At 50.3% G+C, this 27,819-nt stretch overlaps 1 protein-coding gene across 1 annotated transcript in view; it reads right to left on the reverse strand.

The window, feature by feature from the left end:
- Kndc1 (kinase non-catalytic C-lobe domain containing 1) overlaps nucleotides 1-27,162 on the reverse strand; it is a 46,815-nt gene extending 19,653 nt beyond the window's left edge. Inside the window, exons 1-11 of the mRNA XM_059250202.1 lie at nucleotides 27,061-27,162; nucleotides 20,952-21,150; nucleotides 20,181-20,239; nucleotides 14,562-14,708; nucleotides 14,075-14,192; nucleotides 11,942-12,678; nucleotides 7,519-7,633; nucleotides 6,774-6,845; nucleotides 6,620-6,681; nucleotides 949-1,107; nucleotides 393-470 (exon numbers count right to left, since the gene is read on the reverse strand). Of these exons, the coding sequence (XP_059106185.1) occupies nucleotides 393-470; nucleotides 949-1,107; nucleotides 6,620-6,681; nucleotides 6,774-6,845; nucleotides 7,519-7,633; nucleotides 11,942-12,678; nucleotides 14,075-14,192; nucleotides 14,562-14,708; nucleotides 20,181-20,239; nucleotides 20,952-21,150; nucleotides 27,061-27,162 (1,848 nt within the window). The remainder of the gene's footprint in view (nucleotides 1-392; nucleotides 471-948; nucleotides 1,108-6,619; nucleotides 6,682-6,773; nucleotides 6,846-7,518; nucleotides 7,634-11,941; nucleotides 12,679-14,074; nucleotides 14,193-14,561; nucleotides 14,709-20,180; nucleotides 20,240-20,951; nucleotides 21,151-27,060) is intronic.
- Nucleotides 27,163-27,819: the final 657 nt, after the last annotated feature.

Here is a 27,819-nt window from a genome sequence, read left to right on the forward strand (position 1 = left end):
CACGGAGGCCCTTTCAGTGAAGCTGTGGTGGGTTTCTAGGTAACGTGAAGATGGTGAACCAACCCCCAAAGCCTGCCGGAGAGCCCAGTGTTCCTGCCCACTGCTCCCTGTAGTCCTCAGGACCGGACCCCTTCTGGATCTCCCTCCCAGTTAGGGGCTTACAGGTCCCTATGTAAAGGTTGTAGGGGGACCATAGAGGGGGCAGTCTTCCTGATAAAGTGCCTGCACTGTGCAGGGAACAGGTCTGCTGGGAAGGCTGCTGGCCGGTCACTGCCTCTTCCCTGGATTCCCTCTAAGTCTACAAGGCAGCTGGAGACAAGCAGGGAGGTCCCTGTGAGTGCAAGTGACGGCAGGAAGGAGTCCTTTGTGAGGTTTGGGAAGCATTGTCTTGCCTTGCAGGTGGATGCCCACAGGTGGGCTAGAATCTTGCTGCTGTCCATGCCTCGCTGAAGGAGGTAGCTGCTGCACACCTGAAATAAAGGAGACATCCCTCCAGGCTTATCCAGCAGGGCAGGCCTTGGCTCTGTGGCGCCTGCCCCATTTCTCCTGATTCTGTAGGGAACATTTGTGACCGAGACCTTCAGCGCTTTTCTGTGTAATCCTAGTCTTGGGCAGCCTGGTGTCCAGATTTCCTGTCACAGCTGTGAATAAAACTGAAGAGCTAGAGTCTCAGATAACAGGGACTCTGGGGGTGCCATGGGCTGCCTGATACTGGGGAGTTGAGTGGCAGGCACTGGGAAAGAGGGTGGGATGACAGAGTCACAGCAGGGCTGGATCAGGGTCACGTACAAGATGTGGCAATCCTTAGCATGCTGCCTATGCAGGTGAGAGGCATTCTGTCGACAATGGTGGTTATCAGCGTCAGCATCCCAGGCTGTGGCCGTGAACTCCCTACTGTCCCCCACCCTAACCCTTGAGACTGTGAAAAGGCCTGATCATAGCAGTTACCTTGATGGCCTCGGCTGCAGATGGCCGTTCCGAGGCATGGCGTCTGGCCATATCCAGAAGGAGTGTCTTGAGCCTGCGTGGCAGGGCCAGTTTATGGTCTCGGGGTACACTGAACTTGGCTGCTGTCCACAGAACTGCAGCCACACAGTATACAGAGGCCTGGATGATGGAGGGACAGAGGAGAAAGAGGTAGTAACAGTGGGGCTGGGGAGATCACCAGGCCTGGCTGCCCCCACCCCAGGACACAGTCCCTCAGATCAGTAGCCTGCTCAGTCAGTGCCTGGGGCCCCTCCTTGGCTAGTTACCTGGAGGCCAGGGTCACAGCCTGGGAGATCCACATGTTTAACAGAACCAGGCTTCCTCCCCCATTCTGTTTGGGTTTTAGACACTGCAAAAGACCCCAGTAGGACTTGCAGTCTCCTTCCTCATGAGGACAAAAACTCAATAGTTTGAGGACCGGTTGCTTACCTATCACCTAGAAACTGCCCAGCTGGGACTCCTTCCCAGTTAACAGTGTGCTGCCAAATGCTTAACAGTTCACAGAGCGGTCACTCACTCTGTCTCTCTGATAGAAGGGTGCATAGCACAGGGTTTAAGATGTTCTCTCTGGTAGGTCAGTGGCTCATACTGGATGCTCTCCTTAGTTTTTACTCTCCTGAATCATCTGTGGCAGCCTTTGGCAAACGCATGCTCCTCACATGTGCCTGGGATATTTTCTTTCCTCTTTTCTTTTTTTGTTTTGAGTCAGGGTTTCTCTGTGTAGCCCTGGCTTTACTGGAACTCTCTCTGTAGACCAGGTTGGCCTTGAACTCACAGAGTCCTTATCTCTGCCTCCTGAGTGCTGGGATTAAGGGCATACACCACTCCAGCCCTTTTCTTGATAAGTAACATCAGAGCGAAGCAAAACAGTGGATAGTGACATACACCTTTAATTCTAGCACTTTGGAGGCTGAGGCAGGTAGATTTCAGAGAGTTGAAGGCCAGCCTGGGCGACCCAATTTCAAAACAATCAGATAAACTAAAACTCTTGAGTGGAGGAAGATTATTTTTTTTCTAGCTCCTAGGCCACACAGTGCAGTAAGTTTTGCTAACCGATTAGCCATTTTTTATCATTGCTGTGATCAACACCTGAGAAAAACAAGATAAAGGGACAGTATACATGTCTGACGTCACCGACATCCCAGCGTTTCCTCTGCAGTTCAGGCTTTACTCTCACAGCTTTAAGCGTCCATCCTGTCCGGGACCTGCCTGACTTTGTTTGCCTTGCTTTCCCTTGATCCTCCAGGGCCCTTGTAACTGCGCTCTCTGCGGGGTGGGGGTTGGGCGGGAACCAGCATTCTGTGGATGACGCCAGACTTCCTGTCCGCTGGAGCAGTAGCCGAACTCACTTGGACCATGCGAGTCTGGAAGGTTGAGCTCCTCCAAAGGAGTACCAGGGAAACGCTTTGTCCTTGCAGGAGAGGTCTTACAAAAGCCTTTACAATTGGTCCGAGTGGGAGGAGTCCCGCCATTCCTGAGATTCCCTCCAGGCATGTCCCCATTGTCCCAGCTTCAGTGTTTGTCTTCTTTTTAATGGTTGTAATTTGTTCGGCAATCTCTTTCCTTGGCCCCATCTTTCCAGAAGCTTCTACTAGGGGCAAATTGCAAGTGTCTCAATCCTTTCCACTGTACTTTTTGATCCCAATTCTCACTGTAAATTCTAGGTAAAATCAGTCAGCAAGAGTCATTGCCACAATCTAAGCTAGTGGTGTCTTGAAATTTCCCCCACAGAAGTAATTAGTCCATTACTTTTCAATTCACTCTCTTGCCGAAGTGATTTGCCAGAATGGAACACAAGTGGCTTCCAGTCCAATTCCCTGTAAAGTCTTCTTCCCCCTTGAAACCATATGCACCCAGCCTTTTCTGGTTGCATTTCATCAGCATTTTAAACTAACTTCCTTCTCCCCGCCACCTCCCCCTTCCTTCTCTCTCTCTCTTTTTTTTTTTTGCTTTTTCCATACAGGGTTTCTCTGTGTAGCTCTGGATGTCCTGGAACGCGCTCTGTAGACCAGGCTGGCCTGGAACTCAGAGATCCACCTGCCTCTGCCTCCAGAATGCTGGGATAAAAGGCACACTACCTCTGTCCTGCTAGGGTGTGGAGCTTTCACCAGAATTACCCTTTGAGCTCTGCTTACAGCTTTCTAGGGCTTCTCTAGTCTGCTTCATTCAATGTTTCCAAATGTCCACAAACCATTCCCAAGGCATTAGAACGACTTTCCCAGACAGTCAGAGCCACACTTCTCACATTCTCTGGCACCAGTGTTATGTTAACTTTCAAAACTTTATGTGAATGGATTTTGTTGTTGTTTTTGTTTTTGTTTTTGTTTTTGTTTTTTTTTTTTTTTGGTTTTTCGAGACAGGGTTTCTCTGTGTAGCTTTGCGCCTTTCCTGGAACTCACTTGGTAGCCCAGGCTGACCTCGAACCCACAGAGATCCGCCTGGCTCTGCCTCCCGAGTGCTGGGATTACAGGCGTGCGCCACCACCGCCCGGCGGATTTTGTTGTTTTTGCCTGTGCACCATGAGAGTGCAGGGCCCCCAGAGGCCAGAAGGAGATGTCAGATCTCCTGGGACTAGAGTTACAGATGGCTGTGGACTGCCATGTGGGTGCTGGGAATTGAACCTAGGGCGCTAGAAGAGTAGCCGGTGCTCTTAACCTGAGGCATCTCTCCAGCCTGCACCAGTTTTTCGTTTGTTTGTTTTGTTTTTTAAAGTTACTATGATAAAATAAGTACTTGACATACACAACTTAAAGGAGAAGGTGTTTATTTAAGCTCACGCCTGCAGAGGTGTTAGTCCGCCATGGCTGAGGTGGTAATGTGGGACAAAACAGTCGTATTATAGTGGCCAGGAAAAAGTATGGACAGCCCTGAGGACCTGTCTCCAGCGACTTACTTCCTCCCGCTAGCCTCCACCCCTGACTTACTTCCCCTAGCCAGACTCCACCCCTGACTTACTTCCCCCAGCCAGACTCCACCCCTGAAAGTTTCAAGGACCTCTCCAAACAGCACCACCTGGGACAAGTGTTTTAACACACCAGTTTGTGGAAGACACTTCACATTCAAACCATAATAGTCTGGCTAATAAACCAAACAGTAGTTGAGCCACAATGTATGACATTTATAGTTCCCATGATTCAAATACTCTTACACAGCCAACCTCTAGCTTCCATGGGCTCACTAATGAATAGTTGGGATATTCCAGACACTCAGGTTACAGACAGCCCAAGAGCCAAGTCCACAGCCAACTGAAGCCATGTGATTGGGAAATTGCCAGTTCAGTGTTTACAAAAGTTAAAAAATTAAGCCTTTTTTGACATTTAAAATATTTATTTTTAATTTGATGTGTATGAGTGTTTTGCCTGCATGTATGTATGTATGTATGTATACCACATGAATGTCTAATACCTCCTAAGGCCAGAAGAGAGCACTGGATTCCCTGGAATTGGAGTTACAGGTGGTTGTGAGCTGCCATTTGAATGCTGGGAATTAAGTCTGGGTCTTTTGCAAGGACTGCTAGTGCTCTCAACTGCTGAGCCATTTTTCCACCCCTATAACTACCTTTGAATATTTATCTTGTATCCTGTGACCTTGCAAAACTCACTTCTAAGTTTTAGGAGGGCTTTTTGTTTTAATAGTAGATTCCTTAGGATTCTACATAAACAGTGCCGTCTACAGTCTTATTTCTTCAGCTATAGTTTTTGTGCTTTTATTTTAATATTGTGTGTGTGTGTGTGTGTGTGTGTGTGTGTGTGTGTGTGTGAAGGTGTGTTTGCCCACATAAATACAGTGCCTGATGAAGCCAGAAGAGGTTATCAAATGCCCTGGAACTGGAGTTAAAGGACAAGCCACTTCTGGGGCTGCTGGGAATAGAACTCTGATACTCTCTCTGCAAGAGCAGCACACTCTCTGAACCACTGAGCCATCTCGTCAACCCAGTCTTTATACTTACAAACAAACAAAAACCCACTTTATTATTATTGTGTGTGTTGATGGCGTGTGTGGACGAGTGCCTGCCACAGTGTGTGGATGGAAGTCAGAGGACAACTCTGCTGTCAGTTTTCTCCAGAGTCCCTGAGTTCTGGGGCTTGAATTGGCACTGTTAGGCTTGTTCAGCAAGTGCTGAACCATCTTGCCAGCCCAGTCTTTATGCTGCTTAGAAGTACAGCACGAGCCCAGCAGTGGTGGCACATACCTTTAATCCCAGCACTCAGTAGGCAGAGGCAGGTAGATCTCTGTGAGTTCGAGGCAAGCCTAGTCTACAGAGCGAGTTCCAGGACAGGCACCAAAGTTACACTGAGAAACCCTGTCTTGAAAAACCTGAAAAAAGAAGTACAGCACGATTACTACCTATGATACATTTTTAGTTTTTTTTTTTTTTCCTGAGAGCATCTTGATACAAAGGTCTTTTGAGCCGGGTGGTGGTGGTGCACCCCTTTAATTCCAGCACTCGGGAGCCAGAGGCAGGTGGATCTCTGTGAGTTCAAGGCCAGCCTGGTCTACAGAGTGAGTTCCAGGACAGGCACCAAAAACCAAAAAAAAAAAAAAGGTCTTTTGCAAAACAGAAGACTCCAGGTGAAAGGTCATCCAGAAAGAACTCGCTGCCATTTGAACCGTTTCCCCTGCACATAGATAAACTGTTTCTCTTTCCTCTTTTGATTGCAGCTTTCAGAGGTTTTACTATAACCTGGCGTTTGGTTCCTTCAAGTTTATCTCCTTTTTCTTTCCCGTTTCTTGAATGTGTAGGCTTACGTGTTTTGCCATAATTGGATGTTTTTCATTCATTACATGATTACTCTTCTGCCTCACCCACCGCTTTCTTTCCTTCCAGAATTCTGATGACACGAATGCTTGATTTTCTAGGGCAAGCTCCTCAGGCATGTTCAATTTTTTGGTCTCATTTCTTTTTCTTGTCCAAATGTCTATGGTTCTGGCTCCCCTGCAGCTGTCGTGGGTGGATCCTCAGCATCAGCAGTCAAGGCCAACGCACCTCTGTAGCTCTCGGTCTCAGCCGGCCAGAGGGCTCCTTGTGCATTGCATAAGCAGAAGGCACAGGCAGGCAGGGCGTCTCTTTCCGGGCCCTCTGGCTAGAAAGCCTGGTCTCGAGAAGGCTCTCTCTGTTTGCCTCTGCAGAGTTTCCCAGGGCCTATTTCTCTAGCAGCAGGGTCCAACACGTGAGGTTGAAAACCACTGTGCTTGCTCTGTCCTCTCCGGTACCACCCTGCTCCCTCACTCGTTCCCCAAAACCTTTCCGCCCTGCCTCCTCAAGGCTCCGCCCTCTACATTGTCCTTCCCCGCGTCTCCTCAAGAGACCTGGTCCCTGCCTGGCCCAGTACCAGCTGAGCCAAAGCCAGGAGGATCAGCTAATCTGGTCTCCAGGGTGGCGGTTTGCACCAGGTTCTGAGCGTAATTTAATTTCATTCAAAGTTTATAAAAGCCTATTAGCCTGTTAGTGGCAGCGGGGTCTAGGCCCTAGGGATAGGAGTGTGTCCCGCCCAGGGTCCCAGGGCATTCCTTGGACCCATCCCAGAGGACTGCAGTGAATGTCGCCACAGCAGCCCCAGACGTGAGGTGGGTGCCGCGTTTGGGCCAACTGAGCAAAGGGCGCCGATGGTGCGAGAGGTGATTCGCTTACCTTCTCTGTCACCAATTTCTCTTCAGACACCTCGGGAGCCAGGAAGAGTGAGTTGTAGGAGCCTAGAAGAGCAACCACAGTTTGGTTTTCCTTCCCACCTTGGCAGGCAGCTCTAGTCCCCCCCCTCCCCCCCAACCCAATGACTCGTGTGTACCATTGGCAGGGGGTGGCCCGAAGAACACAGTCCCGTCCTCAGCCACCAGCACGTTGTCCAGGCACAGGCGGGCTGCAACAGAGCAGATCTAGGATGCAATTGCATGTGGGCAGCTCCCTCACCAGCATCAGGGGACTCGGGCACACAGAGCTCTCAGAGAGACCTGCCAAGACTGGGCAGGCACTGGAGGGCCTTCCATCCTAACAGGCTTCCTGAGAACACTGTTGGGGCATATCATCCTTAACAAGTTAAGAATAAACAGGAGGATGACTGGGGACACGGTCCACACCGCTCTGCCCCTGGGAATGCCTGGGTGAAGGAGGTTGGGCTCTTCAAATTCTTCAGACTCATGGCTTAACAGCATATTATCTCTGGACAGTATTTCTCTGAGGGTGGCAGCCTGGTCCCCTCAGATGCTACCTCCATTACTGCCCATGGCATTTTGAGAGCACAGATGAACTGTCCATTTTTATATTCAGCAGGGTTGAACATGCAGGGTCACAAACTAGTGTAACATCCTGAGCCCTTCCCTCACTCCTGGGGGAGGGAGTTATTAGCTTTAGAACTACATTTTAGGCAATTGTCTCCACGGTCCCCTTTTGTGCTAACAGGTGCTTCCCCTAGGGTATGTTGCTGGATTAAACTGAGCCACCACCTCTAGGTCACAGCACTGATTTTGCTACTCCCCTCTCTCCCTCCCCAGCCTTTGGGCCCAGGGCTCAGGCAGAGCAGGGTGACTCATCACCTGGGTGCTCCGTATGTGTCTGCAGAGTGCTAAGGCAGGAGAGGCACAGGGCCCACAGCTCGTACTCCCTGAAGGGCCGGCCTAGTTTAGACAGAAGGTCCTGCAGGGAGAGGCTCTGTGGAAGAGACGGTCACATAAGAACACTCAGTCCACTTGGTGCCACGGAAGGGTTTCCACGGAGGGTGACAGGTGAGTAGTGATTCAGTTTCCACATGCAGCATCCCCTATGCAAGGAACTGGAGAAGTTCTCCAAATTCAAAACGAGTGTGGGTGAGTGCCGGGAGAAACTGGAGCCCTCAGCCATGGAATAGTTCAGCTGCCGTGGGAAAAGATGGCAGTTCCTTAGCCAGAGTACAGGGAATCACTCTAAGGTCCAACAGTTCCACTTTGGGGTTATCCCTGAGACCTGAAAGGAAACTGGAGTGGACAGTTGTCTACCCAGGTTCAAGGCAGCACCATTCACCAGATCCAAAAAGGGGAAAGCAGCTCAAATATCCATGGATGGATGAATGGATGAAGACATGTGGTCCAGGAGCTGGAGAGGTGGCTCAGTGGTTAAGATCACTTGATGCTCTTGTAGAGGACCTTTCAATTCCCAGCACCTACACAATAGCTCATAGTCATACATGCAGGCAAAATGTCCATACCCATCAATTACAATAAATGTTAAAAAAAAAAAAGAAAGAAAAGAAAGAAGAGCCGGGCGGTGGTGGCACATGCCTTTAATCTCAGCACTAGGGAGGCAGAGCCAGGCGGATCTATGTGAGTCTGAGGCCAGCCTGGTCTACAGAGTGAGTTCCAGGACAGGCACAAAGCTACACAGAGAAACCCTATCTGAAAAAACCAAAGGGGGAAAAAAAGAAAGAAGAAATGTGGTCCATTCATGGGACAGAATATTATAGTATTGCTCAAGCTTTAAAAGGAAGAGTTTTACTTCCCAGTGTGTGTGTGTGTGTGTGTGTTTTAAAATACATAGCATAAAACTTAATGTTTTAACTATTTCTAAGGTCTTGTATAATATTAGAGGGACCAGCCTTAACATTATACATCCCAGGGGCTCAGGAGAGAGAACTACGAACAGCGAGGACTATTTTTGGGAAATAGAATCTCAGCACACGGAGCTCTATAGTCCACTTGCTTTAATTCCTCTGGCATAACATCCTTATTTACACAGCTTCAGTTCTGTTCTCGTGCCTAGCTCCTTTCTTGCCTGATTTCTCTCTGTATTTATCTACTGCTCCCTCTAAGTTCTATCTTAATTCTCTGGTCTTAATTCTGCCTCATCTAAGTCCTTTTCATCTTGTTCTTACCCAGCTAGTACATCCCCATCTGACTCTTCCTCATCTTCCATCTCGTCTACAGGTTCTCTCTGGTCAAAATCCTCCTTATTCCTTTCCGTTCTAGGTCTCTACATTCCTCCCAAGTCTCTCAGGAATCCAGTTATAAACCCACACAATAGCAATCAATCCTCTGGTCAAGCAAGGTCACCAGGCTTGAATTCTATGGGGTCATAAAGGCAGGTAAGAATTTCCCTCAGGCAGTGACCACCAGGTTTCCAGGGTCAACAGAGAGGGGTGATAAGAATCACATAGAGGGGCAGTAATTGTTAATTATCATTTGCAACCCAAAAGGGAAGTGACTAATGAATTAACTAAAGGCTAAATTTGGATAATATCTAAGAAGAGGGATCTTATGTGCTCAACTATAATCTTAAATGTGATTGGTAGAAAATGTTAAGAATCTATAAGTTGCTAGGTCAATGGGAAAAAATAAAACTGTCTTCTTTTTTCCTGTGGCTCCTATCTGTCCAAGCTATCTGCTGCTTTTCTGCAGGGTGGGGGAAGGTGTGCTCGGTTGCTAGGCAACTCGTGTACAGCTAGATGCCTCTGGTGATAGTTAAAGGGAGATCTGGAACTAGAGGTAAGATTTGGGATAGGAGGAAGTTAAGCTTAATTGGCACATCCGCCAGGTCTTCTCAAACAGGTAGTCTGGATGCTTAAGTCTGTTCTTAGAGAGTAGAGAGGTGTCTCTGATAAGGTATTTTCCTCCATCTGGGGATGGACCTGGCCGGATGTTGCCAATGACGATAATTACAGGGAGGCTTGAACTGGGGTTCTGGCTGAACATAGCTGTCAGCGCACAAGGTTATCTAAATATTCCTTCAGTAGAGGGGAAGTGGTGCCCAATAAATGATGGAAAAGCTACAATAGCACACAAGAAACTCGTAGCAGAAAACAACTGATAATCAAAAGCCAATATCGCCAAGGCTCCTTGAGCCTCAGCTTGACATCTGGAAGGCCCTTGGCTTCTTCCAGGTATTAGCTTTGTCATAATCAGCTGAGATCCTGCTTTGTATATTTTTGCGGCTTGCAGCACTAAGGGCACGGCCCAGAGCAGTAGAACGTTCAGGAGCTGGGTGTGGTGGCACATGTAATCCCAGCATTTGAGAAGTGGAGGCAGGGGGACCAAGAATCCAAGCTCATTCTTGGCTCCATGGTGAGTTCCAGGACCGTTTGAGCACCATAAGACAAGAAGAAAAAAGAGGAGGAGGAAGGAAGGAGGAAGAAGAAGGAAGGAGGAGGAGGAGGAAATGCTGCAGTTTGAGTATTGATGGATCTTGAGGACATTATGGGGAATGACAACAGAACAGAAGCATTTGATTTCACACATGAGGTTGTATGTGTAAAGTATAGAAAGTGGTGAGGCTGTGGAGAGGGATGGAGGGGAGTCAGTGTTTGCTGAAGGCAGAGCTCAGGTGTAGAAAATGAAAAACCTCGAGAGCAGTGGTTCTCAACCCTCCTAATGCTGCAAGCCTTTCATGAAGTTCCTCAGGTTGTGGTGACCCCCAACCATAAAGTTATTTTACTTGTTACTGCATAACTGTAATTTTGCTACTGTTATGAATCGTAATGTAAAATCTGTGTTTTCTGATGGTCTTAGGTGACCCCTGTGAAAGGGTCATTTGACTCCCCCAAGGGGTCACGACACACAGGTTGAGAAAGGCTTCTCTGGAGATAGTGACATGTGAGTGTCCTTAATACACTGGGCCATGCACTTAGAGGTGGTTAAGATGGTAAATTTTGTGATTATGTGTCTATTAACACATCTTCAAGTGAAAAGAACTAATGGAGCCTACAAGACAGCTCCTGCCTGTGGAGACCACCTGAAGGTCTGGGAACAAGGTCATCATAGAAGTACACACATTAGCCGTCGCCTTCACCTGAGATGCTATCCACTGGCTCTTTGCACAGGAAGGGTTGATATATTAGACAGTTGAGTCTTGTGGCTCTCTGCTTACCAGCTCATTTGTTCTGCTTTTGGTGGTGCCCTATATCCTGGGGAACAAGCCTTGAAACTAAGGTGGAGGGCTCCAGCTCTGGGCCATCCCTATAAAGGAGTCTGAGGTTTGGAGGGTCCTGGGCCTACTCTCTCTGAGGCAGGGGGACCAGATGGCCAAGGTGAAAGCCAGGCTTACTGGTCTGCTCTGTTCTGTTGCAAGCCAGAGACTTCAACTCTTCCCCTTAGCAGTGCTACCACAGGCTACCCAGCTACCCAAGTCTCGGTTTATCCATCTAGAAGATGATGTTGTAAGGCGGCTGTACCCTGTGGAGAAATCCTGAGATGGTGGCTGAGTATATGCGAGTATCACAGGCCCAGACAACATAGATCATCCACATCACCATGCCTACCCCAGACATCTCTTTAAGTGACCACACTTGCAGGGGAATTCTTCAAGCTCTTGTCAGTGTACACGTGATAACGTACACCACAGAATTACCTGCCTTACACTCTATCCTTTAGGGCAACAAAGCCTGGTGGGAAATAGGGCTGATGGTTCTTGATAGACAAATGTGTACTGGGCCACTGGCTCAGGTGTCCTCACTCTGAGAAACACATGGGTACACAGAGCTTTGAGGAACCCATTGAATAGCCAAGGGGGAAACACACTCAGTGCTGTGGTCCGGATCCGGCCTGCAGACCCATGCACTAGGATTTCATCCATTGTGAAGTATGAAGCTCATACATGGAACCTAGTCTGAGGTAAGACTTGGGAAGTGATTGGGCTCCTGAAGCAGCATCACTAGGAGCTGTCTACTTCAGTTGGGGAAGATAATGAACCATGGGGATGCACCTATACCTGGGTGGATGCGGGCTGAGGAAGCTGGTGCTTTCTAGGCTGTCCAGAGGTAAACTGGCACATCTGGAAAGGCCACAGGGAGGGTTCTGACCTGGGGACCCATGCCTGGGGGTGACATCCAGACCTTCCCCCAATTTGCATTTGGAGTTCTCTTCAAAAATATGGAGTCCAAAAGACACAATTGTTGGTCAAGAGTGAAGGCAGGGCAGGGCGGGGCAGGTCCCCTGTGAGCTGCACATTAAGGCTAAGGAGAAGCAGCCTTTGACCCCCTCCTACTTCACATACCTGTGCTTTGGCTGCACTTTCCAGCTGTCCAGATCCTCCTGGAATCCCCTCTTCACTCCGAGATATTTGGCCTTCCTGGTCTGAATCTCCAGGGTCTACAGGGCAGGGCAAAGGTGTGTACTCTACAGGTCCCTGGCTAGGAGATGAAGCCTCCCATGGTCCTGAGGCTCCTGGACTCCTGTGCGGACTGCGGCCTGCACCTGGTGCCTTACCCAGCTGGACTCCAGGCTCCTGCTCTGGCCAAAGTCTGCTTTTGGACTGTGCCTTGAAGCCAGAAAGGCCATTTTTCCCCTCCAGGAAGAGCTTCCTGGGGTCTGGGGGGAAGAACTCCGATATGGTCAGCTGGTTTCTTGAGCTGGTCAGTGACAGGCAGAGGGTGCTGGCCTCGGTGCTTTCCTGAAGTAGCCTGGGAAATGTCTGAGCTTTTTTCAGCCGGCTTCGCCTGAGGATGTCTCTGTCCAGCTCGCCCAGGGGGCACCTGGCATCCAGGACAAGGTTGGCCAGCCCTTCCTGTCCTGGCCTCTCACCATTTCTCATGGGGGCTGATAGCAGTGGTTTGGGAGAGGGGGCTCTGGGACCATGACCAGCCTCCTGCTCTGCGTCTTTGGAGGCAGGAGGCTGGAGTAGGCCCCTTGGTGAAGACAGTGCCTCTGGATCAGTGCTGAGGTCTCCTGGCACCTTCTTGGGTCCCACATTTCTTGGAGCAGGTTTTCCTCTCCATGTGTTCTCGCTGAGGTCTGAACAGAGGCAGGATGTGGTTACTGCAGGTCAGTTTGGATCAGGAGTCTGTGCTGGAGTGGTACTCCAAGAGCCACCCCTGACTCTGTCCCACTCATTACCACAGAACCCTCTCCAGAGTCTCACAGGGCAGGCTTACCTGTCCTGTATCCCCCAGATTCCCACTCCTCCCCTTAGCATAGGCTCCAGAGGTTCTCAGGATCTACAGTCACATAACTCAGCCAATTAGAGCCTCTGGATGGAGGCTTCTGGGTCTCCCTCTTGGCTGAGCTTCCCAGGGGATCAGCCCTTGCCTGTCTAATTGCTTTATCCCAAAGTTCTCATTTTTCTATTGTGATTACACAAGCCACTCCCTAAGGGGAGAAATGGAATCTGGTGGCAGGCATGGGGCACACAGTCTTCCATACACACAGCGTGCAGCATGGTCTTGCACACATGCTATAGCACACAGTCTTGTGTGCGCGCGCGCGTGCGCACACACGCACGCACGCCCGCGCACACACACACTGAGGCACAAAGTTTTGCATACCTGCCACAGCGACTCTGCTGCCTGTTTGACTCGCTATTTTGTCTGTGACTCTGTACTCAGAAGTTACCCTCTGCTGTTGCTGGGGTGATGCTGGCAGTCACTTGGGCTGCGGTATTATAAAAAAACACTGCTGCTTCCTTGTCAGGGGGGACCCTCTGGTTGTGGAGGCCAGCATGGTCCTGAGACTATGTGTGATAAGTTCCAGATACACAGCAACAGCTTTGCATGTGGTGAGGTAAGTGCACCAGACAAGGCTGGCTGGAGTCACTAAGGCTGAAATTGAAAATGCCAGTGTGTGCACAGCATGCACATGTGTACATGTATGTGGTGTGTACTTGAATGTGGATGTGTAGACTAGTGGGCACACTTACAATGTAGTATGTAGTATAAATAGGCATTTATGTATGTTTATGTATGTATGTATGTATGTATGTATACAGTGTTCTGTCTGCCTGTATGTCTGCAGGCCAGAAGAGGGCACCAGATCTCATTAAAGATGGTTGTGAGCCACCATGTGGTTGCTGGGAATTGAACTCAGGACCTCTGGAGGAGCAGTCAGTGCTCTTAACCTCTGAGCCATCTCTCCAGCCCATAAATAGGCATTTGTATATTTATGTATGCAATGGTATAAACATGTGAGCCTGTTTGCATGGGATACACATGTGCTGGATTTGAACAAGTGTGTGACTGTGAGTGTGGTGTTTATATGGTGTATGAGAACATGTGAACATGAGGAAGAGTTCGTGTTTCTGTATGTGCATACTTCTGTGGGTGGTTGTGTTGATGTATATGTGTTCCTGTGCACATGTATGAATGTATACGTATCCATGTATCCATGTGTAGCATGCATAGGTGGTGGCACTTACCCTGGAATGCTCCGAAGGACTCAATGGAGAGCACCCTTCTTCCGATGGCTGAGAGACTACGGCACAGGCGGCATGAGGATGCAGGCTGCATCTTCTCCTCGCACAGGGCTATGATGCTCTGCAGGTGCCAGGGTGCCTCTCAGGTGTGCAGCTCACCAAGAAGGAGGCCTCTCCTCCTGAGACCCACCCAACTGCCCAGTTCTGGGATGGAACCCATCACTCCTAGCTCAGGCCACCTGTTCCCACATGCACTTTCTGGTACATTTGGAAAAAAAAAAAAAAAAAAAAAAGCAAGGCATACATCCTGGCAGAAAAAAGAAGACTGTTTTGTCCCCAAAAGCTTTTATTACAAAACGTAAAGCAGAAACCGGCCTCTGTTTCAACAGAATACAGTGCCTCCGTATTCTAGCCAAGGAACCCCAGTGTGGTTACAGGGTCTGTGCTGTCTGTGTGTCCATGCAGTGTGCATGTTTAGTTGGGAGCTTACCTCCAGGTCTGGCCGGTCCCTGGGGTCCTCTGCCTGCATCTGGCTCAGCAGTCCCTCCAGGTCTGGGCTCAGCCTGGGTTCCAGCTCTGGTTCTGCCACGTACTCCAGGGCAGCCTTCAGTGTGGCCCCCAGGGAGTAGATGTGAGCCTGTGGTACGAAGGAGTGTTAGTACCTGCCCTGCATGTGACCGCTTTCCCAGCAGGTCTGCCGTTCCTGTGGTCAGCATGCTGCCTGGGCCTGCTGCCCAAGGTATAGAAATCCTGCTCTCACAAACAGGAAGTGAGCAGGAGGAAAGAAGAGTTTTCTTTGGTTTGAAAGTTGGCATTGCTCTATCTGTGCACAGGAGAGTGAGGGCGGGCTCTGTACAAGACTGGGATACCAGGAGTGTGGAAGGTCTCCCCTGGGTGTGTGTGTGTGTGTGTGTGTGTGTGTGTGTGTGTGTGTGTGTGTGTAGAAGTCAATGCTATTCAGGAAGGACTAGCTCCCCTTTTAATCTGTGCACAAAATGAAATCATGATGTGTAGTCAGAATATTTATTTATTCATTTATTTTTTAACTTTTAATTCACAAATAACCATCTATATTTAAGGGGACAATGAGATGTCTCAATGTATGTTCATTATGTTGATTTACTTTATTTTTCTATTTCTTAGAAATCCTGCTGTCGTAATTGCTGGGTTCCTGTGGTTTTGTTGCTATTACAAATGACACACTTAAGTTACATTTCTACCTTGAAACTGTTGATACAAAGGACTTCATTTATTTTGGGCTGTATGCTGGTTTCCTACATTGGGAGTCTTTTGTTCTTTCAGGCCCAGGTCTCATGTGCTCCTGCTCTGGATTCAGCCCATGCTGTGTGCACTCTGCTCAGGGCCATTGTCTGCTGCACTCTCAGCCAGTGCTGGGAGCCTGAGTGCCCTGACCAACATTGCCTTTCCAGCCCTTATCGGTCCGTCCGTTCCATTCTGTGAAGGGAATACGGGTGAGGAGAGGGGACTGTAGACCTGCCTCTCCTGTCCAGTGAGTATCGGCTTTCTTATCTTTCAAACGGGTGCTCACTCGCCACCCTGCCACCTCCCCAGCTCCTTGTTCCCCTTGAACTCATCCTGAAGTCTGTAGCCTGAAGTCTACCTGCTTGCAGAGGCCTCCAGCCTCTTGATGAAAACCAGGATTCCTGTTTCATCTCAGCTTCGATCACAGGTCCCCGACTCATAGTCTCCCATCATCATGGGCCTCCATGTGGATTGTGGTCTCAAGCAAGTGACAGGTGACAGGACTGAGCCATCCTGGCTGGTACCACAGGAGCCCATCAGAGTGACAAGGGCAAAAAAAGGGCCTTTGAATGTGGAGAAGGAGACAGCGCAGAGGCTGGGCGATTGTTAACTTTTGGAAGCTAGGCAGCCTGTGGGGGTATTGGACAAGGGGGTTGACCATACTCAGTTCTGAGAAGACTGGTCAAAACAAGCCCGGGAGATTCTAGAGCATGTGTTGGGGAGTTGGTCTCAGTAGCAGAAAAGGAGAGGATCAAAAGGGGTGGCTAGATGGTGTTTGGAACACAGAGGGTCCAAGGTGGATACCTGGATGTGGGGGGGGCATTGGGGGAGATGCTCCCTAATGTCTGTCCTTTGTCGGGAGATCGTGGAGAATGGCAAGTGGGACAGTTCTGTAGTGAAAAGAAGCCCAGGTCAGGTGGAGAAAGGAGGAGGGTCTGGGTGGATTAAACAATACTGAAGGTGGGGTGGAGCTATTGTTGCTGGGGCAGCAGGTGGCATGGGTGATCAGGTGACCAGCCTGGTCACAACATCCAACCTCTGTCCAAAGTGAGACCATTCAGGAAATAGTCCAAAGACCCAAGGCTGTCCATAGTGGCAGATCTCAAAAAGCCAGAGAGGAAGAGCACAGGGAGCAGCTGGTGCTAGAAGGTTCCAGAGAGGGTGTACCTAAGCCAGAGTGAGGCTGTCTAGGACACACACTTGGGCCCTGTGTTTCTGTCACTGTATCACCTAAAACTGCTTAGGACTTCTGGCAGGCTCCAGCAAAAGGTTCCAGAGTAAAGCTAATCTGAGGCAGAATAGAAACCCTGGACATCTTGACTCATGCTAGGGCCATATGTCCCAGGGTGGACATGGGAACACTTCCCAGTACATGCAGAGCCTCTCCATAATAAGGGTAAGGTAGGAAGGGCCAACTGTTCCGTGTGTAGAACATTAGGAAGTCACTGGTCATCCAGGGAACTGAAGAAGCTCAGAGACCTGGGGCCCCTCTCTGACATACATCCTCCAGGCTCTTGTTTCCACCCTGGCTAACCACACTGGTGTTCTATAGGAACCCATAGGAAATCCCCTCCCCACAAGGCTAAGCCCCCAGGGGAACCCCTCTTCGGGGTCCTCTCAGGTTCAGTGGTCACTTGCTCTGTAACCATGGGAACACACCGCCCTTACAGGAAGAGCCCCATCCACCTGTCCTGAGAAGCAGATTTCAATGCATTTTGATGATTACTGGGGTAACTAAGTAAGTCAATAAATAAAATCAGAATGGGTGCCACAGAAGACCCAGACAGATGGATGAATGAGCCTGAGCTACATGGAAATGGCTGCATCCCAACCAAGGAACACAAGGATTCACAGAACAAAGGAAGCCTGTACACACTCTCAAGTAGGTGTGCCGGGACCATTGCTTCAGCCACAGCCTGTCTGAGCCAGAAAGTCAAAGGCAAAAGACAAAGATGCATTAAAAAGTGTGTTCAGAAATAAGAAAGGATTATAGAGAAAGGATGCTTTCCAGTGGCTACACTCTGCTGACAGTTCTCACCAGCCCTGCTGAGTCTAGCCACAGGAAGCAGGAGACCAGGATGAGATCAACATCTCTGTTCCGTGTGGTTGGACAGTCACCGTGGGGGTGTTAGTTTCTCATTGTGATGACTCTGGATACCGGTTGCAGAGATCTCAGCTTTTGAAAAGTCGTGGGTTACATGTGTGCCTTCTGTGTATATGTCTTCCTAAAAAGGAAACCCAACCCGAATAACTCTTGTACTGAAGTAGAAAGAAAAAAAAAAAAGCAAACATGATATGACAAAGCTCACATGCTGAGGGAGAGTCACAGCCAGAAATAAAGAAGATGAACGTGGACGAGCCGAGTTTCCCTCTGAAGTGAAGAAACAGCCACTGAACTCAAAGCAAACAAAAGAAAAGAGAGAACCAGAACCAGGGGATGCAGAGGGCACTCTGAAAGAACTAACAAGGTAAACAGCCTCTGGTTAGACCGACAGCAGAAAGAAAGAGAAATTGAAGAATGGTCCAGCAGCACATGGAAACAGGAAATTTGCAGACAGCACAAAGATGCAAAAGGGCATCACCAGCAGTTCATTAGGAATGTGTTCTCTTTTGCTGTAGTTTAAAAACCAACCCCCGCCCCCCAAAAACAAAACAAAACAAAACAAAAAAAACTTTTGTAGCACAAACAAAGCCAATGCTATAACCATTAAAAATTGATGATCGTTAGAAATCATTCACAAAGGAAGCCAATGTCCTTTTCAATGAGACTTCTCAGACTTCCAAGGCATAGATAATACCATTCTCGTACAAACAGAGCGAAGAGGCAAGCCCAGAGCAATCCTGAAACCCGTGCTGGTCAGAAACATTTGTAGGCTGGAAAAGTACCAGCTGCCCATCAAAATCCCAGAAGACCCATAAGACGCATATTCAGAATCAACAGTGCCTAGGAGAGATAGCCAGACTGGGCTTTCCTAAGTGGGAAAGGATGATACTATTCGGACACAAAAATGTACACATAACGTCTCAATGAAGGAAATTACATGATCATTTCAAGGGGACAAAAGAAATATTTCACAATATGAAATATGCATTCATGGTAAACCTTGATAAGCTCAGAACAGATAGGAACTCATGTGGCTAAGGCCAGTGCCATCTATATGGTTAGATCAGGGTAACCAGTTCCCCAAGACAGGATGGGTGATCTGTGCACATCCACCATAGACTAGAGTCTAATCACTAGATGCTGCACTTGCGGAGGATTGGACCGGAAATAAGCTTTGTCCCTGGAGGAAACAGTAAGAAACACTGATTTGATCAAGAGGAAAAAAATGAAAAGAACCTCGAAGTTGCTAGGAATAGTAGCAAGATGTTTCGATATTAAAGTGGATAAAATTAACCAAGGAACCGAAAACTGAAAGTAAAAACCCAGTGGATGGCAGCTGCATGTGTACCACAGCTAGCCAACAAACAGAGTTGGGAAAATGGCCATCCATCCACAGAAAAAGATGAAATGCTTTCTATCTCATACTGGGTGAAAAAAACCCGAACGCCACGTTAACTAGTCTGATGGGTCATTCTAAGCATCAACGTATATTGGAATATCACCTTGTACACTGAAAACACACACGTTTGGTTTGTCAATCACAATTTAGTGAAGCTGAGGAAACCAGCTCCTGATGGACTCAATGTGAAGACTAGAACTTTGAAATTTCTGGTGGAGAATGTCAGTGAACTTCTGTTTGAGTTCCAGGTCAGGAAGTCTGTTAAGGATGCAGAATACATCAACAATGGAAGGAGCGCTGGTCACTGTGACTGTGTTGTTGCTGAGAAACTGGGCCGGTGTGGTGCCGCATCTGTCACTCCTGCATTTGAAAGGCTGAGGCAGAAGGATCACTTGAATCTAGGAGTTATAAACTAGCCTGGTGTGCTGGTTAGTTTTATATCAACTTGAGGCAAGCTAGTGTTATCTGAAAGAAGGGAACCTTAATTGAGAAAATGCCTCCATAAGTTCCCACTGTAGGGCAGTTTCTTCATTAGTGGTTGATGGGGAAGAGCCCAGCCCATTGTGGGTGGTGCCACTTTGGGATGATGGGCCTCGGTTCTGTAAGAAAGCAGGCTGAGCAAGCCATGATATACAAGCCAGTAAGTAGTACCCCTCCATGGTCTCTGCATCAGCTTCTGTCTCCAGGTTCCTGCCTCATTTGCATTCCTGTCCTGACTTCTTTCAACGATGGACTATGATGTGGACGTGTAAGCTAAATAAGCCCTTTCCTTCTCAAGTTGCTTTGGTCATGGTGTTTCATCACAGCAATAGCAATCCTAACTAAGACATCTGAGCAATATAGCCAGACCCCATCTCAAACAAAATAAAGCAAACTCTTTCCCACAGTGAACATCTGCAGGCATCTGATCCCCTGGGACTGGAGTTAAAGAGGGTGTTAGCCACTATGTGGGTGCTGGGAACCAAACTTGGGTCCTCTGCAAGAGCAGCAAGTGCTTTTAACCATTGAGCCATCTCTCCAGCCCCCAGAGGCATTTCTTAAAGGTGGTGAACACCCATAGCCTTTTCTGGCTCCTCCCACAAGTCACTGGTAAGACTCAGAGGCCATCTGATTTGACACTGCAATAAGTGAACTCAGTACCAACCCTGACATAGATGTCTGAGGTCACGGCTCCCGAACACCCACATGTCTTCCAGTAGCCACTAAGGATGAAAGAAGGGGCCCCAAAGGCAGCACCTCACTGGGGTAACCTACTACACTAAGGCCACAGGACTACCGTAATAAAGGTCACCCCAAAGATGAAGAGGGCAAAGCTTGGAGAGTCACCACTTACTAGTGCTTACCTCAAAAGTGTTTCCTGTCAGGTCAAACTCTGGGGGTACAAAGGCACCCTCGGGGTCATCTTGGAGAAGAAAAGAGAAGGCATTCTGATTTTATCCTTTGTTGAAGAGAGAACCCCACCTACTGGAGCTCAGACCTTGGAGGCCTCCTGGGACAGCCAGGAGAAGGCTGCATCCCCTGGAGCCTCTTCCCCTTTGCTCAGGCTGATGCCCCTAAGGAAGGGCATCCAAGGCAATAATACACTATGCTTGAGCCATAAAAGGTCCAAAGTGGAAGGAGAAAAGGAATTTGTTTGGATTCCTGAAAAAGGAACACCGGCCTCCTAATTTGAGAGAACCAAACTTACCCTGGAAGGGGCCTCAGGGGTGGCCAGTCTACCTGGCCAGAAAAGTCTCATCTTCAGGCCCCTGCATCATCTTCCTGCAGGCCAGGAGTGCCAGCCTAAGGCAGGCAGTGACCCAGGCATCCTCTTCTGAGGAAGGCCTGAATAGAGCTCAGAATAATGGCTTAGCACTTCTCTGGCTCCCTGAGGGAGTGTATGGCAATCTTAGGCTGGTGGGGCTTACAGGGGCCACCCAAACTCAACATCTAGCCTGCCTTTCCTCCTCTGTGCTGCCTGGAACAGAGGATCCTATCAGATTCCCAAGAAAACCCAGGGCTTGGTCCCTCCCTTAGGGCCTCAGCTGCTTGGTGCTCACACCCAGCCTCAAGGTACCTCCTCTGTGTTGCACTGGGTATCCCCCACCCCTACCATGTTCCCCTCTTCTCCTCACCACTGAGCTGCTCCATGAAGCACACGTTTCCACTGGTGTTGAATGCCAGGGTGTCAGGTGTGATGCACAGGGTCTGGAAGATGGCTGCGTGGGCGACACTCCGCATGGACAGGCTGCATTCTAGGCATACAGCCCAGGCCTCCTGCTCACTGAGACCTCTGTCCCGCAGGGAGAGGATGTCAGCCAGAGACACGTTTTCCTGCCAAGACAGGCTTGGTGTAAGTCCACAGAGGGCTGCCCCAGGAAGGACCTAGTACTCCATGCTGAGCATAATGCTTTAGGGAAGCAGATGAGTCATGGTGGTACTTCACTTAGTCAGGAAAAGGGTTTTAAGCCAGGCCCTTTTCAGACACAGTCATTCTGCTGTTCCTTGACTGTCACAGCCATGGAGCATTTGGTGAAACCACCAGTGTGCTGCCCAGAACAGGCACACACATTCACTAATACTTGTCTTCACATATGCACACTCACACTTAGCAAAAACACTTCCATATAATGATACACGCTGCTATACACACGGACAAGCACAGCCACAGTTGCCCACGCATGCTCACACACACCTGAACTCTTTTATATCAAACATCTTAGACTGCAAGCCTCCTGCCTGGCTGCTGTCAAGTCCCTGTCATCTCCTGAGTTCATGCGTCTGTGTACTACCCACTTCCGAGAGTGGGTGGGAGTTTCTTCAGGAGCTGGGCTGGGGGCTGGTGTGGGCAAAGGATGTGGATACCCCTTATCAGGGGGGAGTGGGGTGGTGAAGAAGAGGCAGAGCCTTGCCTTCTCCAGCTGTGGCCGTGACCCCAGGACACGGGCTGCTCAAGTACAGGCAAATGATAGTTCTTACGGGTGTCTGCCTGTAGCTGACATTGTAAGGCATCCCCATGATCACAGATCACAGATCACAGATGAGACGGCAGAGTGATTCAAACAACCAAACAACCAAGCAACCAGGCAAATGGATGAAATCAAGAGCAGGAGTCTCAAGCTGCTGGCCTGAGCCTTTAGGTTCTGTGTGGGTGTTAGACCCTGCATATCCACAGGCCCTTTCATTCTTGGAGCTCAAGGTGGGGCTTGGTGAGGTCTCATCCCTGGGGTCATTCTTGGAGCTCAAGGTGGGGCTTGGTGAGGTCTCATCCCCAGACCTTCTACTCCTGTGACAGAAGCTCCCTGACGGTTAAGCTGATTTTCTAACCAGGGCTCAAGCCTGTGGTTTCTTTGTAGTACCAAGGACCCCTTAGCCCTCAGGAGAACCCAAGCTCCCAGGGATGCCCACTGGACATGGCTGGAGAGGCACACACATACACTGCATACACGTGTGTACACCACCCCTCCACACCTTCACCCAGGAATGTGCCTGCACAGTGTACAATACAGGGCAACATGCTTATCCATACATATTCATGCAAGCCTACACAGACACATGTGTGAGGTAGTACACAACCTTGTAGACCCCGTGGGGCTGAGCCATGTAGGAGAAACGAAGCCAGCTCACGATATGAGTCTGAGTCAGTCTCAGTCCCACGGCAGGGCCTGCCGGCACCCCACTGCTGCTGCTCATGCTGGCCAGCAGGCCTGCCTGCTCACAGCCATGACAGGATGTGCCGCCAGCAGAAGGCAACCCTGCCAGACATGCTGCTTGGCCATCCTGCAGCCTACATCACTGCCTCCTACTTAGGTCTGTTAGGAAGATGCTCCTGAAAGTGGGAAGGGCGGGGGAGGGGGGGCGGGGGGAGCCTTGGTCAGACCTGAGAGCAGCTGAAGACCTGCGTCCCTCAGGGTCCATTTGTGGTAGGGGTAGATAACTTGGGAAAGCAGGAACCCAGGGTCATTTGTATGATTCTGGGATGAACCCCCTGGGCCCTGAGTCATTGCTTCCGGCTGTGGCCGAGGCCTTCTTCAATGCCAGGATTATCGTCCTTTCACACATGCCACCCTCCGGTCAGAGTCTATTTACATGGCTGCAGATCCTGTCTGTGCTGCTCCACACTAAGAGCTGAGGGACCCCAGGCCTGAATTCTAGACCCCAGAGTCACCTGCCTTTAGGACCTACAGCTGCTCCAGCCTTGCCAGGCATGAGAAAGGACTATCTTTTGCCCAAATCTATGCCACTGGAGAGGGGCAGGGGAAAGTTTTGGCTAACGGGCCAGGGACAAGGATGACAGACCAGGAGGGACTCAGATGTCACTCACCAGCCACCCAACCTCAGTCTATGCCCCCCTCTATTCCAATTCCAATAATTCCTCTTGGTTCCTCTCCCTCCCCCTGCTCGCCCCGTGGAAAGGAGTCTGCCTTGTGTGTCTTCATTAGCGTCTTTAAGGTGCTGCCTGGAGATATGGTAGCCAGTCTCTGCCACACAGCTCAGTCCCCAGTGAAATATGCTCAGCCTGCTGCAGGGCTCTGACTTTGGCTCCACAAAGTATCATGTCCAGGGGCCATCGCGGAGGCGATCTGCTGTGAGCGTGGTGAGCTGACTCGTGTAGATGTGGGTCTGTATGGCGTTCCCATGCCAAGCACACGAAGGGTCTCATGCAGACCTGGGCATTGCAAGCTCCAGGCCTCACAGGCTCCTACAGCTCTTGCCATGGAGATCAGCTGATGGCCTGATCTCCAGCCAACTCAGTGGCTCTATTTGCCCTATATAGGCCCAGGTCCTCGGTGGGTGAGAAGTTCCTTCACAGTCCAGCCTGCCCCTCACCATCTTTATCAGGGTGGCACTTAATAGTGTGGGGTGGGGGTCACCTATGTAATTTCCCTGCAGGCAGGAAGCTCAATCCTCTGCTTGCAGTATGCTGATGTAGACTTAACCTCATCTTGACCGGAAGGGATGAGACCCTGGGGGTTGGGGAATATGCTCCAGGAAGAGACACTTTAGCTGATCCCTGAGCTCCAGAGCTCTTATCTGGTTACCTCAGAGTGCCCTGCTTAAGGGCGTATATGCACTCATGAGCTCCCCTTCCCCTAGACAGACTCGGAGCTGGGTTACAGGGACTTCAGGGGTCATTGTGCACATTTCAAGTACATTTATAACCAATTAACTTTTCAGCTTATCATAACAGGACCTGCCAACATAAAACTCGAATTGATGCTGGCAGCGTTTGTTGGCAGCCTCAGCTTGTGAGCAGCCAAACCTCAACAGGGAGGCAGGAGCTTGCAAGGTGTTCTGTGGGCTGTGTCTGCCCCCAAGTGCCCACCCTGCTGGCTCAGGGTTCTTTTCTGGTTTTAGGCTGCCTTCTGCTCAGAGCCTGTTTGGAAACATATTCTATGGGCTCTAATGGCATGGTGGGGAAAACCCCTTTCTAATAGTAGAATTTTTGCTGTGGGTCCCTGTTCATTTTCAGTCCCCAAGGCCAGCCCAGCACCAGAAGGTTCTGGGAGGCATTTGGTTGGCTTGGAAACAGTGAGAACTCTCCGCTGACACTCAATGTTGTCATCTTCATCGCCAAACCTGTACTGTTCTGCATTCCTGAAGACCAATGATATCACCTACCTCTTGACCAGCACTACTGGGCCCTCAACCACAGCCACTTAGTGTATGCCTGCCTTTCTGGCAGCTATGGTTCTGCCTAGATCCTGTCTTACTGGTTTGTTTCTGATTCCACTTTCCATGTCCAGAAAGGCTGAAGTTCCGTGTTGAATCCTAGGAAGGCCATCTCTTCCACCTTGCATAGCTCTTGGTCAGAACAACTTTAGTGTGCAGCCAGGGTCTTCTATGAAGCCAGGGACAGAGCATGGCTTCAGCCTCCACAACGTAGTGGGACATGTTGGTCCATTCACAGTGAGCTCTAAGTGTTCAGTAGGTTTTTCTCATAGGCAAATGACTTGTTCCTATGCCATGTTTCTCTGGAGAAATTGCTGGGATGTAGGCACTGGTCTCTTCATTACAAGAAAATGCCAAGATGATCTTGGACAGGCATTTCCCACTTTCACCACGGAGGGAGGGGCCTGCACATACATACCACTGTCCAGCGTATCATCTCTGGGAGTCATGGTAAGGCTTTCAGTGAGCATGTTTAGCACTCTAACAGTTATCAAGAGGTTAGACAGCATGTTCCCAAGTCATTTGGATTTTCTTTGGGTCATGGCAGGGCAGAGATATTCAGGGGCCCCTGGAGGCTCTACTGGATTCAGTTTCTTAGCGGTAGTAGAGAGAATCTGATGTCCTATATAGTCTGTATTGTATGTGTCCTGGATCTGGCCTCACCTCACCTGCAAGGCTGGCTTGGGTCACACATGACCCCAAGGGATTCTCTAGCCCTGAGTGAGCTTCAGGATGAGTGGCAGCCTAACTCTTTGCTTCCCTCTGGACAGCTTTCAAATGCAACCAGATAAAGAGGGCCGTGCCAGGTAGAGTCATGTGACCTCGATGTGAATTTAAAAACCTTAATGGGGACTGAGCTGACTGCAGGAAGCATGAAATCTAGATCTCAGCTGTATTCTTAGACGAAGGACTGTGTTGGCTCAAGGCCAGTCCCCGAAGACTCTTCTCCTATTTTAAAGAATAAGTTTTTGTTATTCAGTTTTCTTACGGCACTGGGTGTTGAATCCCAAGCCTCGTTCGTATATGCTAGGTAAGCATGCTACAACTGAGCTCCATTACCAGCCCTCTCCTGTGTTATAGGAAGAAAAGTAGCACTCTCTTCCTCAGGTAAGGGACTCACCTGAACTTCCTATTGAATGCCACTGAAAGGGGGGAATTCCAGTTCACACAAAGGACTCCCCGAGGTCAGAGGATAGAGATCTCACACACTGTGTATATGGAAACTCTCCAACACAGAGGGACTGAGGACATTCCTAGTACAGAAGGTGTCAGGGCATGGTAGACAGATCACACTCTGGGTGCAAGGCTCACCTTCAACCTGTGGACCTAGGTGCTGTTAATACCTAGGTGTTGTTAGTATCACTGCTTCAGATGCCAGGCACAGAATAAGCCCTCCAAGCTCAGTGGCTGATACAAAAAGGTACAGGAGGGGTTGTCAGATCTGCTTCTGGTGCTGACCGAGAGCTGAGGCTCCCACAGATACCCTAGAACACGTCCTGTCCTCCAGCAGTTTCTGAAGGCTGTGGTGCTGAGGGCACCCTTTTTTTTCCCATCAAAGCCAGGGAGATGTCCAAAGGTTTATTTATTCCCGGGCCTCTCCTCTCTGCAGCCTTCAATTGCACCAAATCCAGGCCACTTCAGGGGGGGGGGGGCAGCACTACTCGGAGGGCCCTGGAGGTGGGGCAGGCAGGAGCAATGGCTTTTTATCCTTCCAGAGCTCACTCCTCCAGGAAGGGGAATGAATGGAAGAGCTGCCAGGGCCTGGTGCTGCAGACCCCAGGCTTATGCTTCAGGAGGGTTCTAGCCAACTTTCACTCATCAGATGGCTAGGCCAGCTGCAAAGACAGATGGAGGGTCTCTAGCACCAGTGTCTTCAAGGGGCTAAAGAATGGTGGATTCTTCCACGGGGACTCCAGATTCCAGAGCCTGGCTTGGAAAGGTCTTCCCAAAGGTCCTGGCTTGGAAGGATCTCCCCCAAAGGTTCTTGAGGGAGGTCAAGGTGCCCCTGGGAGCGTCTTGGGGGGCTGCTTGCCATGTCTTTCCAAGACATGGAGTTTGTGCATGACCATCATCTGGGAACCTGGGGGCGGGGCACCTAGGTTCTCCCAACCAGGAGGGGATCTGTGTAGCCCAAGCCAGTTTTGGACTAGAAGCTCTCAGGGGACTTGGGGGATGGAGGTTCCCCAGAGCAGGAAACCCTCGGAAGGGGGTCTCCTTCCTCATTCCCAAGCTCATTTGCTTTAGCTCTAGGCCAGCTGAGGAGGTCAGGAGTGTACCTATTGTCCCAAACTGCCAGGATCCCCAGCCCCCAATTTGTCCAAGGATTAAAACCAGAAACCCACCCTTGCAGCAGCCAACTTTTGCAGGGACAGTCCCATTGCTGTCCCGTACAGCATTCCAGCTGTTCTGTGGCGGGTGGGGCTGAGGACAGGAACCCTTAGCAGTCGGGTGCTACCCGAGGGGCCAGAATCTATGTAGGGGCCAGAATCTACGCTGCTGGAGAGCTGTGTTCTCCCCACTCCTCTTCCCCACCCCTCCTCAGGGGCAGGCGGGCTTCTGGGACCATCTCACCTCATCCTCCGGCAGGGTGGGGAGCGGCTCGAAATCGTAGAAGTCCAGGTCCTTGCCATCTTCCTCGTAGAAGCCCCGAGAGGTTGGGTCCATGGCCTGCATCTTGGCGCTCAGCAGGGCCTGCGCGCAGGTTGGAACTCCGGCCCTGGACCACGCTCCGGTCAGGGATCCCCTCCCCAGCAGGCTTCCTCTGGATCAGATCCCCTCTCCGGCGGGTCCTTTCTCCGGTAGATCCCCTCCAAGCTGGCCGCCGCTTCTGTGCCTGACGGGTTGAGCTGGGCACCGCCAGCTACGCGCGCCTGGCCGCCATGGCAACGCGCCCGCCGCCTGCCGCAGTGTCGCCAAACGGTGGCGCGGGGACGCCTGGGGCGGGGCCGGGGGTGGCGCCCTGAGGGCCGTGGTCACTGGCGGGCCAGGGCCGACTTTGGGCTCCGCAGATGTCTTCGACTACGTCAGCCTCCGGGGTGCACCCTCCGCCTGCCTGCGCTGTCCGTGACAGTTCGGGGCGGAGCCACTCAGCGCAGCGGCTGCCCGGGGGGTCTGCACCCACCTAGGCGCACAGAGGGTACCTGGGCTGAGCCCACCTGGACCACACCAGGCCCCAGGACTTTCGCAGTTCCCGCCCCACCTAGCCCAGGGGCGGGGTTGCTGCAGTCACCTCTAGTGGCCGCTGGCGGGAGGGAGTCTGGGGCAGGTACTGGGTTCCTCAGCTCCTGGAGCCTTTCCCTTGGTCAGGCCTTGTGATGTGCAGGGAGTCAG

This window comes from Peromyscus eremicus, chromosome 1, assembly GCF_949786415.1.
Source record: "Peromyscus eremicus chromosome 1, PerEre_H2_v1, whole genome shotgun sequence".
NCBI classification, from domain to species: Eukaryota; Metazoa; Chordata; class Mammalia; order Rodentia; family Cricetidae; genus Peromyscus; species Peromyscus eremicus.